The 17175-nt window shown below is 37.4% G+C and overlaps 1 protein-coding gene across 5 annotated transcripts in view; it reads left to right on the top strand.

Moving 5' to 3' along the window:
- SPTLC3 (serine palmitoyltransferase long chain base subunit 3) overlaps positions 1-17175 on the top strand; it is a 117644-nt gene that overhangs the window by 50208 nt on the left and 50261 nt on the right. For 3 of the 5 annotated variants that reach the window (XM_068940237.1, XM_068940239.1, XM_068940236.1), the window contains 3 exons: positions 10160-10351; positions 11898-12052; positions 13020-13168. In XM_068940237.1, coding sequence (XP_068796338.1) covers positions 10160-10351; positions 11898-12052; positions 13020-13168 — 496 coding nt within the window. The remainder of the gene's footprint in view (positions 1-10159; positions 10352-11897; positions 12053-13019; positions 13169-17175) is intronic. The other 2 variants (XM_068940240.1, XM_068940238.1) reach the window with 1 other exon arrangement.

Raw genomic sequence — 17175 nt, 5'->3', positions numbered from 1 at the left:
GGTGAATCCAGGTTACTTTGTAAGCACTTCAGGGGATCTCACTATGTCATCTGGAGGCTAGACTGGTTGCAGTCTGCGTCATCTTGTAAAGTTAAATGGTGCACCTATTCGATCACGTATGCCAGTTCTGGTGCTGGCCTTGGCACGATCCATCCCAGTTTAATTAGCGATGTGCACTGTTGCCAAGTTGCCTAACCATTGTTTAAATGAATTCCTGTTTTGTTGCTTAAGAAAGGTGCTCCTAGTTTAGAGAAGGACCTTTTCTACCTAGCTGGTTGTCGTCTTATTGGGTTTTTAATTCCCCTGCCTGTGAAACTGGGAACACAAACCTTACATAAATCACATACCGTGATCAAAAAGTTAGCAATTTAGCATCTCTCTTTCCTCTCCATTCATAGTCTGCCATAAGATCTGTATTTAAATATCATTTAAAAGTTGTTAATTACCTTGGAAGAGATCATATAAATGATAAAATTTGGCCAGCTACGACTGTGATTATGTTAACAAAATCGACAATGATTTTCTGTGTGGGCGCCTTTCTGAAATATGACATGAAATTCCTTGCAATAACAGAAATGTCTTGGAGAGCATGCTGTTTTGCTTAACCTGTGCATAACTCTCAGAATAATTAGAATAATGTGCACATTATTCTGATGCTGTGCGGCTCCAAGATAAGAAGTGTGACTGCTGTAAATTATATTTGTGATTCTTTAGCAGGGGACTGATGTGTTATGCATTCCAGAATTCTTCATCAAAACTGGTGCTATCATCTCTTGAGGAATAATGGTGGCCTGAGACTGTTCATGAAGTTTTAACCTATTAAGATTAAAGTTTTTGATGCATTTGCCATGACCTAGGGAAGTCCAGAGATGCATCCATTCTGATAGGAAATATATCTCTCATTATTTAACTGGTTCCATTTGTCACCTGTGCAGAATCCTGGCCCTGTTTCAAGTCACTGTGCTATACAATGGGCAAAGCACTGGGCTCCAGCAATCTTTCAGCCATGCAAGTCTAGTGCATAAGATCTGTTTGTTCACCTGTATAGGGAGAAGAATTTGATGCTAGTTAAAGGATTTTCTGGTGTTCCTTGCAAAGTCAGTATGTGGGAAACTGAACCGATGGATTGCATCATGTAGATTTTAGCTCCGCATCCCCACTGGCCCAAATCACTAACGCTCTGATCAGGTAATCACAAATGTCTTTCCATTCAGCTACAGTCTTCAGCCTGAAAAGTATCAGTTTCTCATAAAATATATATATGTATCTATCTGTGTAGCTATATATGCATATATATATAAAAGATTCATAGAACATGTTCTTAAACACTAAATCACTCTGGCAGAAATTTTCTCTCTTACTAGATCACTGTCAGTGATGCACAGAAACGGAAAACCTTCAGAGTGATATAGCATCATCTTTCTTTTTTTATTCTTAAAGCCAAAGCCATGGGTATGAACGATCAGGAGAGATTCTGGTGTGGCCAGGCAGTGTGAATCTCAGAGGTTACTATGAGCTTTGGAAATAACAGCAAACGCTTGCTGCAATTTGATGCTGTGAACTGTGCCAGGATTGCTGTAACCTAGGTGTCTGGTCCATTTTTTTCTTCTGATTCAACACGCCAGGCTTTCTACTCTGTAAGTGTTATAAGGTTAGGAAGTACCTTCTGGTATGTTTAAGTATCTCTCTGGATAGTGAACTTAGTTGTTTTATCTCTAAAAGTTACTGAGGTCCAGCTATGCCCTCATGCTTCCCAGTTATGTTGTGCATTGTGCTGAGTTCACTTTGAATTCCCTGAGAGTCATGGCAAACACAGTAATAGCTATGTCTGTCCTTATACATACTGGCTTTTCTTTTTATTGCCTCTTGCTATTGCCTGTGATATACAGATGTAAAGCAATTAGAAGAAGAGTTTACTGTATATTTTTTCCCTGTGTACTGTTTGATATAAATGTTTTGGTTGGCATCAGATAGTATTCGTTGTAGGCTTCAGAAATTGCCATATAAACGATAACTCGAAGTAGCGTTTCGTCAGATTTGTGTCCTGTTCCCTCTCCTGATCATCAAACTGTGTTTTTATGATTTGCTTCTGGCATAAAAGCTCTCCAAAGAGAAACCTTCTCATTTGTCCCAAGTTAGTGTGCACCCATCTAAGCTTCTGTGGTGTAAAGAAATGCATGTGGCTTTACTTTTGAAAAATATTGTAATGTGACCGTTCTGCAATGTGCAGTTCTACTTACTGGACAAAACTCCTATCAGAATAAAGTATGGGCAGATCTATAGATTTTGGGGAAATTGCATGCAGTAGACAGTTTTCTTATTGGTTGCAAATAACCGTTCATTGATGCTGGAACACGCTTTGGTCGTAGCGTGTACGGTGCTAGAAATTCATATCCTGACATACCAGGATGAGAGCTGTCTTGAATGAATACCTTCATCTGCTTAAACACATGCAAAATTAAGACAATGATAGGTTCACCTTCCAAGTTCATCTCTGTTTTGGGTGAGACCTCTTTGCACTGTTGTCTCTTGACTCTTACCGACTTCCTTCTGTGTCCTTCCAACCTCCAGTGCTGTGCTCAGAAATATCATTTTGGCTCTTACTAGCTGGTGGAATGGAGTTGCTTCTGACATGCTGCTGCCTGGCGTCCAGCACTAATAGTAATTCCTATCTAATCTGATAGCAGTATTTTAAGGAAGGTCATTAGTGACATTAATAGTAAAATTCCAATTTATGTTGTTGAGAAAGGGCTCAATTCACAAATTCAATATTAATATACTCTGATATTTCCTTCTGATGTTAAATAACCTATATTCTTCAGGTTGGTTACCTTTCAAATTCCTATATGCTGTAAATTTGAGAGACAGGGAATTGTAAAACCATGTGTGTTAGTACGCTTCACAGTAAAGCATTTACTCTGAAAAAAATTATAGTTAGGGTTTTTTTTCCTAATTATCTAACAGCATTTTGTATTTGACAGGATATTTTTAATGTGCTTGTCATTCCCATCTGAATTTTCATAGTATTGGTGTTGTAGCTGGTACTGCAGGACTTGATTATTTGGTGCTAAAATAATTTATTATGAAGTGAATATGTTGGTGTATAATTTGTGCTTGACTGAAAAAGCTGAGAGATGTGTGGAAAGTGAAAATACTGTATTTTCATGCCTTTGCCAGTATTCGCCCGTAGTATGCTGTCATGATTTGGTACAGTAGGGCTGGAAGTTTTCTTGTAACTAGATAACAGTTGACTAACAAAAGCCATTTCCTGATGATTGTAAAAAGTACAGTGGAGAGATAGAATCTTCATAAATACCGAAAGTAGCAATGCAGAACAAGCAGCAGTTAATACTACTTACAGGGCAAACTTTTCAGAGTTCCTGACTTGTTAGATTCTATAATTCTATAATGGATTCCTGCGTACCTAAGTTATTTTGAAGATGTCATATATGTTCCTAAGCCTTCTGGACAGTCTTGGAAATTACACTCTTTGTCTTTATAGATTGCTTCATTATCAGGTATATATTTTTCTTAAAACTTCAGCAGGAATCAATAATCCGTTAATGATTCTGCAGATACACGGTAACAAGAAATAAAGCTTTGGGGGTTGGTTGATCTTTACACTTTGAGTAGCGTGTGAATTATACTTTCTTGTGGCTTGGTCACAGTGCAAGGGGCTGTACCCTTCATTTAGCATCTTCTGGATGCATCAGTTTCATGACTATTTTTAATTTAAGGCTTGTCTGTGTAGCTCAGTAAGCTATGAATTCCTCCTGCTCAGAGATCTGAGCTTGTAATGTGCCGTAGCAGAGAAGACACCACATACTTGCGATAAAGGTTATCATTGCCAGTAACTGAGGAGGTTTGTGAGGTAATCTCAGTCTGTATCAATGGTATATCCATTGTAGGAAACTTCTCATTGTCATTATTTCAGTTTTCTTTTCCCTGGAGGACTGTGTCCATCCAAGATTCACAGCCTCTAACAGATGCCTAGGAATGGTGTTCGGGGAGAAAGCATTAATTGTGGCAGCCAGCATGGCAAGTTTGTGCAGAGTCTGAGTTTTATTCTTTGGGACTCTGCCTTCTAGTGGTGATATCCCACAGGTGATGGCGTTGCACACCAGCCACTTCAGATTCTGACTATCCACTGGCAAGCTGTGGCTGAGATTCAGCCTGAGCGTACCTTTCTCATGTCTAAAATGGGACCTGGGCCTATCCCGTCTTCAGCATCTGCTCCAGAAAGGCACAAATCTCTATAGCTCCTGCGTCTTACCTGCCATCCGGATGTGGCTGTCTCATACGTCCTGGGGTACCTAAAATTACCTGCATTTAGGATCTCTCCCCAGGAGGTTTTCTTCCAGTGTTAGGGAGGAAATGTCTGTTTAGAACCAAGACATTGTACTTTGTGTTTCTCACTTAGCAAGCCGTCTGCAGGAAACCAGATAGAATTGGTTGCATCTGTGATTATCAGTCTGTGCTCCCATCAGTTTTTGGCAGTAGCAATGCACTGCCCTAATCAGCTCTCAAGATTTCAGTGACCTTCTGAAATCTCGTAGATATTGAACAAACATGGCTATCATTTGGTTCATGGTTTTCAACACCTACCTTTTCATATTCATATCTATCTTGGAAGCTGTATGTGGATCAGTCAGCTTGCATTACTTTTTTATAGATTTTGTGCAATAGCATGATAAAATCTGATCCAGAGACAGAAGAAAAATTCTTAACTGGAAGGAGAGTAAAAGAAGACAGTTTTATCTGTTTCTGGATCAGATTCTATTCCTTGTGGAGAAGTTGCATTTAAAAATAAAGACTGTATTTTTCTCTCAGTAATTTTATTTCATGGCTATAGCTCTCTGCGCCTACTGCTGCTTTATTGGAAGTGGCCAGAAAAGTTCTCAAAACGTTTAATTAAAGACAGATTTCAAAAATAAGATTAGGATTTTTGGATTTCTTTAGAGCGTACGTTGTCTCTGCAGAACAGACTCATGTGAAAACTTAAGTTCTCAGCTCTGTTTCATGGGCGCAACTCTGTTAATGTGCTTTACTCCTAATTTATGCTAGCATAAGGAGTTACTTCTACACTAGTAAACTAATTGGAAGGCCACACACAGACTTAGTAATGCCATATTGTCTCCATGCCATTTAATAGATAGCTCTCCTCTTGATACATTTTTGGCTCGTGCCATCTAGCACTATTCCAGAGGTTGTAGGACCTTAATTCAGTGAAAATTTCCTCACTTTAAGGGTAGTGTGAACAACTATGTGAACAGAGAGATTTCAGTGAATATCAAAGTGAGTGAGAAACAAGTGAATACAGTTTTAATGCCTTTCTTAATGTCATTCAGTTTACTATTATTTAAGTGTTATTCATCTTATTGTATAGCTATATGTTATTTTAGTTTGCTAATGAAAATGTTGTGTTTTGTAGCTTCCTTCTTTTAAAGCTGTTGCCAGGAACGCACTTAGCAGACTTTGAGATCCTTTTTTTTTTTTTTTTTTTGGAGGGAACTATTTTGATTAAGGCTGCTGTGTGTCCATTATGCTCAACATTTATACTGATGCCCATTTTAATACTTCTATTAGATTTGTTATTATCATTAATTTCTACATTTTAAAAACTGGAGAGGTTAGAATGAAGCTCTTCATTGGGGGAAAATATGTCTTATTTCAAAATCCTTTAGTAACTACTGAATACGGGGCTATAAGAGGTACTGGATTTAAAGCTGGCTTTACTGAATGCGTTGGCATCACCCCTGTTGACTTCATTGGCATCAAAATTTTGTCCACAAATTCTATGGCTGTGCATGTCTTTCTAAGACCAATTTGCAGCTGCCACTGTGGCCTTCAGTCACAAGGGAGTATAAGGCAAAATGATCTATTAAGCTAAGCATGGGCTGAACGCAAGGAAGTCGCATGTTATAATCTTGGCTGTTCTCTTTGGTTTCTGTGAAGTCAGTGAAATCCTAGATTCGTTGAACTCAGCGTTAAAATTCCCATTCATTTCAAATTTCAGCTGCAGCCTCTTTGCCCTGGGTGACCTTACTCTTTTCTTTGTAGTGGTGTTCCTCACACTGATGCCTGGAAAGCGTCCTTACTCTGTGGCTGACTAGTGAGAAACTACTCTGAATTGGCATGCCAGCAGAAGTTTTAAAACAAGCCAATAGAATGTGGATTAGCATTTCACAAAGACCAAAGGATATTTACTCAAGACTTTTAAAGCAATCCAAACATCAAGTTGCTGAGTAACTCAGGCCACTGCTTAAGTTTGCTACTCACCAGAGAAATGGAAGGTTAAAAATAAGATACAATTTTTGAAAAAGTGACTAGGGAGATGCAGGGCATGGAGTCTCCCAAGGATCTCGCTCATTGGACCCTGTGCTCTTTAGCCTATTCACCAAAGGTCTAGAAAAAAGGGGTGAGAAGAAACAGGTGATAATATTTGTTGACAATGCAGAATTCTTTGCAGTAGTGGAAAATTAACTGTGGATGCCAAGAGTTACAAAAAGTTCCCATGGTCCAATGTGTTACACTGATAAAATGGTAGACAAAATTGCATGACAGCAAATAAAGAATAAAGGACATTTTGGGACGGGAAAATGATCCCGAGAGCACACGCAGTGGTGTGTTCTAAATTAACTATTTTTTGCCACCAGTGAAGAGATATATTGTAGTCATTAGGGATATTTCTGAAACTGAATCTTGTGGCAAAAAAGTAGATAGAATGTTTGCAGTCTTTACAAAAGCAACAGAAAACAACTCAAAATTTCATTTGCCAATGTATAAATCCATACCGGGCCCTCAGATGTTATGTGCAATTTTAATTCCCCTGCCCTGCAACTCAGAAAGGTATAATTGAACTAGACAAAGTGAACAGAAGGCTGAGCATTAAAATCCAGACTTTTTTTTTCCTATGTAAAATTATTAGACTGGACTAAAACTAAATACATTAAGACTTCAGCCTGGGAAGAGATGAGTGTAGGGCAAAGTCATTTAAGTACAGAAAATTATGAGCAGCATAACTGATTGAACAGAAAAGCTGAACAGGGAATAATGGTCATAAAATAAATTGTCAAATTAAATTATCGGGCAGTTTTGTAATAAATCAACCATTACAATTCAGAATTCATTTCCACAATATTCATGCATTCAAAACATCAAAATTAAAAATTAGTTATCAATTTATGACTATTAAATGTGAGATGCCTCATGAAACCACAAATTGCTGGAAGTTGGGAGAATATACTGAGGAATGTATTCTGTATTTCTGTTTTTATAATCTTTGCTTGAGCATCTGCTACTGAGAATAGCCGTAGTAGAGCTACGGGGCTAGAAAAGATGCTGTCCACTGCAGATGTTCTTACAGAGAATAACATATTTGTGAGTGTAAAATGCAGAAGAGTGCCCAGTGTGATCTCTGAACCCAAGACACCTGTAGGAGATCTGCTGTATTTGATTTTGGTGCCAGCATGAAGAGCCTAATTACATCCATCTTTGCTGTCTAGGTGCTTTAAATATACAGTCTCCAACTCCAGCTCTTTCTTTTCAAATAAAACTTCATGATAACATGTAAGAATCCATCAGTAGCATAATATAAATTAGCAGTTCACCATGCTTCCACAGACCATTTTGACTGGCTGAAATTGTTGAACTTCCTCGTGATGTTCATTCACCCTTACCTTGACACTTGAATCTAAAGTTTTGTGCAAAAGCATCCACGTTACCAGTCTCCAGAAGTGGCAAGTCCACTTGCTTTGGTAATTCCAATCCCATAACTCTTTCTCTGCCTTTTTGTGATTGTAGGGTTAGATTAAACGCTGTTTGTTTTCCTCACTTTGTTTTTTAGAGAAGATATCAGTTTGGCAGGGGGGATTTGTTCACCCTGCCTTGTTCTAATTGACACTTGATTTTCATCATTCCTAGACAATCTTCGCTTTAGAAAATGGCACCTTTGACATCAGCAAGTGACAATCTGTGTTATTATGGCGCTACTGTGGAATTTATCAATGAGCTATATGGATCACAGTCTGACTCTGCATTCTTAATGCTTTTACTATTATTGATGCCGTTTTCTACTAGGCATTTGTATTAATAGCAGGTAACAGTGATTACATGGTAAGTCCATATATCATTACTGACTGCATAAAACAGCAGCAGCTGAACCCAGAGCAAAGCCCAAACAAAAGAGCTCCGCTTCTGCAACAGATGAATCTGATATAAGCCAAAGCTTCCCTGTTCCTTGACAAATAAAATATATAACAGCAAAGTGTTTCTTAATAAAATTGATAAACAGGATCATCCTGCTAATTCTCTCCCTGGGGTCAGATTCGTTAGCGCATCATCATCGCTTGACAAACTCCTGCATCAACTGAGCTTGCTGTAGTTGACCATAAATATGCTCTTAGCCCATGGCAAATGTAAGGTAATGTGACTTAGCTTAATCCCTGATGAAATACTTATATTATCTTGTCATGTACACAAAGCTGTTGCAGCTCACCTGAAATATGACTTGACTATATGTTTAACCCATCCTCATAAAACATTTTTCATTAATAAATAGTTTAACCTAAAAGGACAACAAACTTTTAGATAGTAGTGCACGTGTAAAATTGCTTTAAAGGTCCATCCTCACACAGTGAGAGCCAGCTCTGTATTTGTTCTCCCTTGCAGCTCTCTATTTCTTTCCAGAGTCTAAACGTATTTCTGTTCACCCCCGATTTTTTTCCTTTTTGGGTTTCCTTCAAAATCCCTTACCTTCTCTCTTGGGTCCAGCACTTTTTTCTTTTTTTTTTTCAAGAAAACATTGTGAATCTAGAATTAGATGGCAGGTTAAAATTGAAATCAAACTCTTCTCAGGATAAAGGCAGCTTAATGCAGTATGAAGATCAATAATATTATATGTAGGTCTGACAAGTACAGGGAGTTTACAGTTGTTCTTAATATGATTGCTCTGTTTTAGTTTGCTGTATTGCATAACTAGACAATTACTCTTTTTAGCTCATGCATCCTAAAGGTAGAAATGTATTAATGATGTTTCTTCATAAATGGGTAGACATACTTTATAAGCCACTCAAAAATTGTGTCTTGGTTTGTTTGGTGGAGTGTTGGGTTTTTTTTGGCTTTTTGTTTGTTTGTTTTTTGCAGAGGATACTATTTTCTGGATTAGATTTTTTGATTTTTCAGTTAGAAGGTTGGACATTACTGGAAAGTAACAGTAAATGCTGTCATATTTTGCAGAAATAAGGGAGTTCCCTCCTCAAAAGAATATTGTGATAAGCCTACTGAATATAGATTGGTCTGAAACGCTTGCAGTTGAAAGACTTTGCTTCCTTAATTTGGTGAAGTTTTAGAATATTTTCAAAACAAAATATTTTGTCCACACACAGTTGTAAATTTTTAAGAGCTAGTTACAACAGAGTAACTAACCTCAGCAAACAAGGGGGTTGTGTGTGTGCTTGTGTGTGTGTTTGTATCTCCTGTATCTCCTCTTTTTTTTTTTTTTTTTTTTTAACGTACTCTTAGAAGTATGGAAGAGATTATTGAAAATATAAGTAAAAGTGTTTATGAAATTGCAGCAGAATCAGAAAGCTAGGATCATAGCTGTTTTGGATTCTTCCTCAGATCTAAAGAACATCATGGTAAAGGTGCCCTATTTTAGACAGGGTTTGCTGTGTATAGGTTAGCTGCTGCAGTGGATTACACAAGGCTTTTAGAAGCAGAGTCAGGCCCAGTGTAGGGGAGTTTTCAGTGTCGCCCTTCCCTTTTTATAGCTCTATCTTGCAAGAACTGAGTATTGTGGTTTCCATTTAATCACCTGTGAAATAGTTGTCCAATTACACAATAATATGTTGCCAGTCTTTCATAAGTATTAAATGTTTCAAAATAGATTAGGGAGTGGTATTGAAGACACCTACAGTTGAGGACATTGGTGGAGAGAGGAGAGAAAATGAAGACATATGGAGTGGTCGGTAGCATCTAAAGTTTTAGAGGTCTTCCTTTTCAAGGATAGGTTGCATCTGCTGGTATATTGTGAGGTCTAAACGCCTCTCCTAATCTGTGGCATATTAGAAGAAAATATTTGCCTCAGGGTCTAAGGTTTTGGTATGAGCTTTGACCAGATTAAGTGTTTTAACCACAAGTTTCTGTTCTGTATTTTCAGAAGAACGGAGTATCAAATGGAAGTCTCTACAAAAAACCATTTACCGAGCACTTTGAACAGGCACCATTGTATGTTGCTGTTCTTACTTTCGTGGGTTTTGGAGTGGGAACAATATTTGGCTACCTGCGAGATTTTATGAGAGCCTGGGGACTAGAAAAATGCAACATTGCTGCAGAGAGAGAACAACAAAAAGTATGTATGGAAAAGATGCTACATACCTACAGCTGAGTTTTCCCCTGCTTGCAAACTATATACAGTAACTTAGCAAAGTAACAAGGCAGACAGCTCTCATCATAGAAAAGATTATTTCACAGGGATGAAAGGAGTCGCATACTGCGGTATAGTTAATTGCACATGTATGTAAACATATGTATATATAGAAAATCATCTTTTCACAGTCAGCATGCCTGAAAGATGTCATTCATAAGAGTGTCAGAATACTCTCAGCAGAATCAAATCTGTCTCTTATGTCATTCCACAGAGAAAGAAAGCTCTGAAACTCCGTAGCATTAAATATAGCACCCCTCCAAAGCTCTTAAACCCTGGACTTCCTCTGTCCCAACTGCTTGTCTTACCTTGTCCTTCATAGCCATAGGCAGAGCTAATGTTTTGATAATTGCTGACTTGCATTTGCTGAACTACTGGTTGCAGAGCACTCAGGAATCATTGTCTTTGCACAAACCTAACGTAGCCTAAATTCTTTCGAGTTCAGACCTAGAAATTTTAGCACCCCACATAGTCCTAAATGAAAGTTGCACCTCAGCAAGTTTAGTCTCCTTCCAACTTTGTTTAGATTTTTTATTGCTCCTCTTTCCTCTCTACAGTTTGGGCTATTATTTACAATAAAACGTGGCATAATGGAGGAAAAGTGTGAATAGTATTACTGTTCCTTTTACAGTTAAAATTCCTGAAATAGCGTTTCCTGCTTTGGCTTTTCAAAGATGCATGCACTGCCTGATCAAGTATCATGGTGCAAAGGCTTTATTCTCATTCCCACGGACTAACCTTTTTAGTTCACTTCCTGAATTTGTGAACTATTATAATTCCAGACGTGCTGGTTACATCTTTTTACCACCCCCCATGCGTTACATGCTCAGTTAATTCTCCTGTCTCCCACATATATAACTACGTGCTGTGTTGTTTTATCAGCTTCTTGTGTCCAGTGACTAGTATGGATATACTGCTGTATTATATAAAACTTTGTTTTCTTTCTGTTCCTTTCTTTTCATTTAAATTCCAAGTAAAATCCATAGATACAAACTCTTTGCCTTCAAAATGCATTTGTGTGTTAACTGGCTGTTTGCACATCTGATCAAGGGCGAAAATGCCCAGACCGATTACGCTGGATTAGCTTGAGTCTAATGAATACAGTACTTAATGAATTGTGATGAGTTGTTTATCCCAGTTTTGCAGTCTGCTCTGCACGTAGCAAAACACTTTATCTGAAACATTTGGTTTCTCCAAGTGAAAGCATCATGACTTCTTCCATTCCAGCTTTACAAAGTTTGGATTGGAGAATTAGTCCAACTTGTTGACCATAAAAAAAAAACAAAACAATATTTTGAGGGAATTAAAGTAAGACATTTTCTGGATCAGAGCTGTATGTGACATAGGAACATGTGGCTGTTATAACCCTCTGTTTACTAATGAATAAGCTTTTCCTTTTTAATGGGAATAAGCTGGGTACATAAACAGATATTTTCCTAGCAACATAACCCTGTGCCTGTTTTCAAACCAGGATTTTGTGCCACTTTATCAAGATTTTGAGAACTTTTACACCAGAAACCTCTATATGAGAATACGTGATAACTGGAATCGTCCAATTTGCAGTGTCCCAGGGCCACAGTTTGACCTCATGGAACGTGTTACAGATGACTACAACTGGACATTTAGGTGAGTCTGCTTACTATCTGCAGGTGTCAGCTTCATAAATGCAACTTCTGGTACATCTGCAATGCACAGAAAGCTGCATTTAGCCCCTGTTAGAGAGCTCCTCAGCTCTATAACATCATACATCAGCATATTTGTGCTGAAATCGGTATAGTGCCGACAACCTGTTCCCGTTCTTCTGAATATTGCTTGGCAATGCAGTATGAAAGGGACTAAACTCTGTCACAAACGGGCTTTAATTGGCTGTACCAGCACAAGTAACAGTATTTGTACTTCATCTGTAGTAACAGACCTTAAGTCAGAATATTACAACTAACTTCGTTGTACCCCTTTGTTAGGATTTAAGTTGTAATTTCTTGCATTGTGTAAACATGGCTTCTGGTTTACGTAGGGAATCTTTGAGCTGAGTTTTGGGCGGTTTACAACCTGCACATTTCTGTGCATTCCAGCTGTTACTGAGCTAAATAGATAAGGACGTTCACCACAAAGTGTGTAGGTTGGCTATGTTAACAGTGGGTTTTGGCTCATTGAGAACGTATCATAATGTTTCCCGCCCCATTTTCCTAATGTTTAATATTTTTTTTCTGTGACAACTCTAGCATATTGATAACTTTGTGGAAGTTGTTGACAAGCCACTTGAATGAATAGTGCTTGTAAGTTCCTTATAAGAAGTCCGAGGTGTTTTGTTAAAAAACCCATAAAGGCACCATTTCACTCAATGTTAGTATATTGCCATCTACAGCCTGGAATCTGGAAAACATTCTGAGCAGGATGCAGTATTTAGTCAGGAAAAATAGAAAGCCACTGGAAAAACTTTTAGGATGTTAAAGGATGAGAGTTCTAAATTCCCAAATAGGAATCCAACAGTGGAACAAAATTGATTGGCAAATTTTAATTTGTTTTGTCTTTTGGTTTTGTTTGGGATGGGAGGGAGGGTTGAACCATTCTTTAAAATTTACTTTAATTATAGGTTTACAGGAAGGACTATCAAGAATGTAATCAATATGGGTTCTTATAACTACCTCGGCTTTGCAGAAAAGGATGCTAATGCATTGAAAACTGTGACCAAAGAGTTACAAAAATATGGGACAGGAATCTGCAGTACCAGACAAGAAATGGGTAAGTAGAGTAAACAGCTAGATGGTCACCAAAGTTTCTGTAATTAAATGCTTTTTTCATACAGATATCTTGAAAGAACTGGATACTTTAGAGAATTTTAGTTGCAGCAACAATTACTTGATTGGCTACTAAAAGTGATGCTTAATTTCATTCCTTATCACATAGGATTTTTTAAAAAGGACAAAATATCATTGAGTTTTGTAAAAGCAAAAAGCGAATGTATCATATAGTGGTCTTGGATATTTAATGGTAGCAGTAACAGGGTTATTTTTAGAAGAAGTAAACTAAACATCGAGTCTTCAAGAGGAACTGTTCTGGGGCAAATTTAATTGCATCACAGATTTTTATTGAGTTACCACATGCAGAGTACTGATTAGTAAAATGAGGTTTTACATACCTGATTTTTTTATTGTGTTCTGAGATTATATTGTAATGTTTTATGAGACATGCATGGACACTAAACAGAAATTTCCAGTGTGCCTGTAAAGAAGAGGATTCAAGAAGGCTCTGGCTGACTTTTTGTTTAATATGTCCTCTGTGAATTGACTGTTTCTTAGGTGTGTAGGCTACGTGTAGTATTATCTTCACTCCTATATTTTTATACAAAGCATTTTACTGAACTAATATTAAATGTGACTATAACGATGCATTCCTGATAGCACAATCAGTTTGCATTTTGGTGAAAACATCTTCCAGCCATAGAAATGCAATTTTTTTCCCTTTAGCTTTTATTTTCTTTGGAACTATCATGACAAAAAAAAAAAATTAATAGAAGCCTATAACTTTTCTAGTTGATTACTTTTCATCTGTTTTGTCAGTGGCATATTCATTTTCAACAGCTCTGCTCCAACATCCAAATAGAAGGCTATTTTTCTTTACTATAAAGTATCAGTGGTTACTCAGAAAGAAACCCTTCAGCTTACAATTTGTGTGCTTTACTGCCAAAATGGCTAGGTTTTCCCTGCAACTATCATAAAGATTTTGAAAAAAAAATTCTTTTAGCAAGAGCTTAAGCAAAATAGAAAATTTAGTCACTATTTCATTCCTTTCCTTTCAAATTTTTCTGACTATTTATATCTAGTCTGTAATGGAGATTTACAGACTCAGACAGATTTTTACAGATTTAACTAAACAGATGATGTTGAATGTATCTTGGAGAATTGGCTCTTTCTTAAACATTGCAATCATTACTACAGCATTCTTGATCCTGCAAGATGAGCAGTGGGAGATTCAAAGGTCTGTCTTCTCACAGGCCTTGGGATTGATGGGTTTTTCAGTAGTCTCCAGTACCTTTTAATTTTGTGCTCTTTTTTAAGATCAGGCTCTTTGATTATTTGGGATATATCAATAACTCAAGCATGTTGCTGTCCTAAAGCACTCTCCTTCCCAAACTGGCAGAGGAGGTGTTTATCTTCAGGAATTTTTATTATGAACCTGAGTAACATGACACTCAAGTGGAGAGATGCTATTTGCGTCCAGTTCTACCTTTTATTGGTGATGATAACACAGAGAACTTGGGGGCTTTTAAGCACTCGTTTTGACTCAGTGTTATTGTTCAGCTTTGAGCACCACAGCTTGTGAGACTCCAGAATTGTTCTTGGGTATCTGCTGTCTGTTGTCTCCTGTGAGTTATTGTCATTGGCCACATCTTTCTGAGAATCTAATGGCTCCTTCATGCAGTCTGACCAGCAGGGAGTGTTAGAGCAAAAATTAAATAGCTTCTGACTGATTGATCTACATGCCTTAAGAGCCTATTAAAAATTATTCATCTAATAAAAATTCTCTTTCACAAAATTTGCATCGTCTGTAGAAAAGTATCAGTTCTTAAAAACAAAAAATAAAGCAAAATTTGCTTTCTTTACTTATTTTCCATTGAAAACAACTAAAAGAATGCTCTATAGCCTGCTGATCTAGAAGGCTCTGGATAATTTTGTTTCCCGTCTGATGGGGAAAAACTGGAAGCCTGTTACCCAGCAGTATGTAAACTTTCATTTTGTTTCTCTGAAACCAAACTTCTTCCTGCAGGGAATTTATGGAAAAAATGCCATATTTTATTGGGGGTGGTTATTGTAAGTGTCATGTGCAGTCACAAAAAGTAATGCAAACCCTCAGAGAGGGTTTTTAGATTGATCCTACTTTCCTTTTGTAGGTGACCCATCTAGTGATTGCAATATGTTGTTTCACCTGAATTGCGTGCTTGAAATTGGTCACCATTACTAGGGACCTAAGGTATTCAAGGAGTATTTCTCTTCTCTGGGTCTTTTTCTCTTGAATTCTGTTTCATCTGAGAATGTTTTGGGTTATTTGTGGTACTTTAGAAAATTTGCCATGTTCTTCATTCTTTCTCTTTTGCATGTAACATTTTTGTTTTGAAGACTTATAAGAGTCTGGGTTACTATCAAGAAAACCCTATGAAAAGATTGATCCTGTTCTTCAAATATTAAAAAATCGAATTAGTTACCTCCATTCAGTCTGTTACGTGAGCCACATTGTATAGATTTCGACGACTTTCTCTTTATCTGAGCTCCTGTGCAGTACTCCTGAAGCTATCTTGGCTGATAATTTAGGATAGATTGTGCAAAGATTTATGTTTGTACATAACCGTATTCACAAGAAAAAGCCTCTTGAACTTCATTCAGACTATTTTTTACAAAGAAGGTTGCTTTTTTGATTCAACTTCATCATGCATATTTTACTGTACAAAGTACAGCCTTCTACGGCGTGACTTTCAGTGAGCAGACAGGACCTATCAGGATCTATGAAAATAGGGAGGCAAGGTGGCAAGAATTGGCTTAGATCATGTAGAGGAGCAGTCAAACCACTTTGCTAGGCAGCTAAGAGAGAGCCTGAGCTGGGAGCTTCGCTGGGTGTGTGGTTGGGGGGAAGAAAAGTCACTTCAGAGAGCAATTCTGAGCAATGAAGTAAGGCCTTAGCTCTGCAGGAGGCTCTCTCCCTCCACGAACTGTATAAGCAACCCAAAGAAAATAGCTTCCCATTAGCAGTGTGTATACTCTCTTTTATTTTTCCTGTTTCTTTCCTACTTGTGCTGCTTCAGCTCTATTTTAGTTAGCACTCGAGCAGATTTGCAGAATTCTGACTATTCATGTATCTGAGATAAAAGTATATACATATACTTTTAAGGTAGAGATAGGGAAGGGTCTGTTATATGAAAGGTTTTTTTTTTTTTAATTATCATTTGCCATCCTAATCGTAGAAAAATTGAACAGAAAGCTATTTTTCCTGGACAGACAACATTTCAAAATTGTTGTTGTTATCGTGTGTTTGAGCTAAAGTGGTTTGAAGTATAAATACACTGAATAATGGTAGCCAAGGTTATAAATTGCCTATGGGGTTCTAATCCAAGAGAGCACTTGAATATATGTATAATTTTCAGCTAATTGACTTGAAAAGTACTGTTCTGCCTAGGTGCCTGGCATCTTCACGACTTTGCTTACCAAGATGTCTGTCAAAGCAGTGACAGGTCTCTCTTTATGAGAAAGATCATTCTTATTCTTTGAGAAGAGGGGAAGACAAAGGAGAAACAAATAAAATGAACAGGACTGATGTTTAAAAGAATATATGCTAGTAAACTGTCCTCTCCTGTCTTCTGCCTAAACTGTTCCTTTTATGACTGTGCAGACTACAGAGTAGGTACAGACTGCTCTCAAATCAGAAAGTTGTTGCAGGTGGTTTGCTACCAGAATAAGTTAATAGGAAAGTTTTAACATGGTTTTTTAAATATTTACAAACCTATATTTTATTAAATAAATTTATTGAAGTTAAACTTTCTAAACGTACAGTTCTGGGTTCCCAGAAGAAGTCTATGCAAATACAGTTCAGAAACCAATCGCAGTGTGAACTGAGAAGCCCTGCTCCTGCTGTTTCTAAAATAATAATGCACATGCCACATTAATAAACATTCCTGTTTAAGTACAGAAGCATAAGAACCTGATAAAAATAGTGAATGGTCTTTCTAGACTTGTTCTCCATGACAAGATTTTAGGCAT

Source organism: Struthio camelus, chromosome 3, assembly GCF_040807025.1.
Source record: "Struthio camelus isolate bStrCam1 chromosome 3, bStrCam1.hap1, whole genome shotgun sequence".
Classification (NCBI taxonomy): Eukaryota; Metazoa; Chordata; class Aves; order Struthioniformes; family Struthionidae; genus Struthio; species Struthio camelus.
This window is presented reverse-complemented; position numbering and strand designations above follow the sequence as displayed.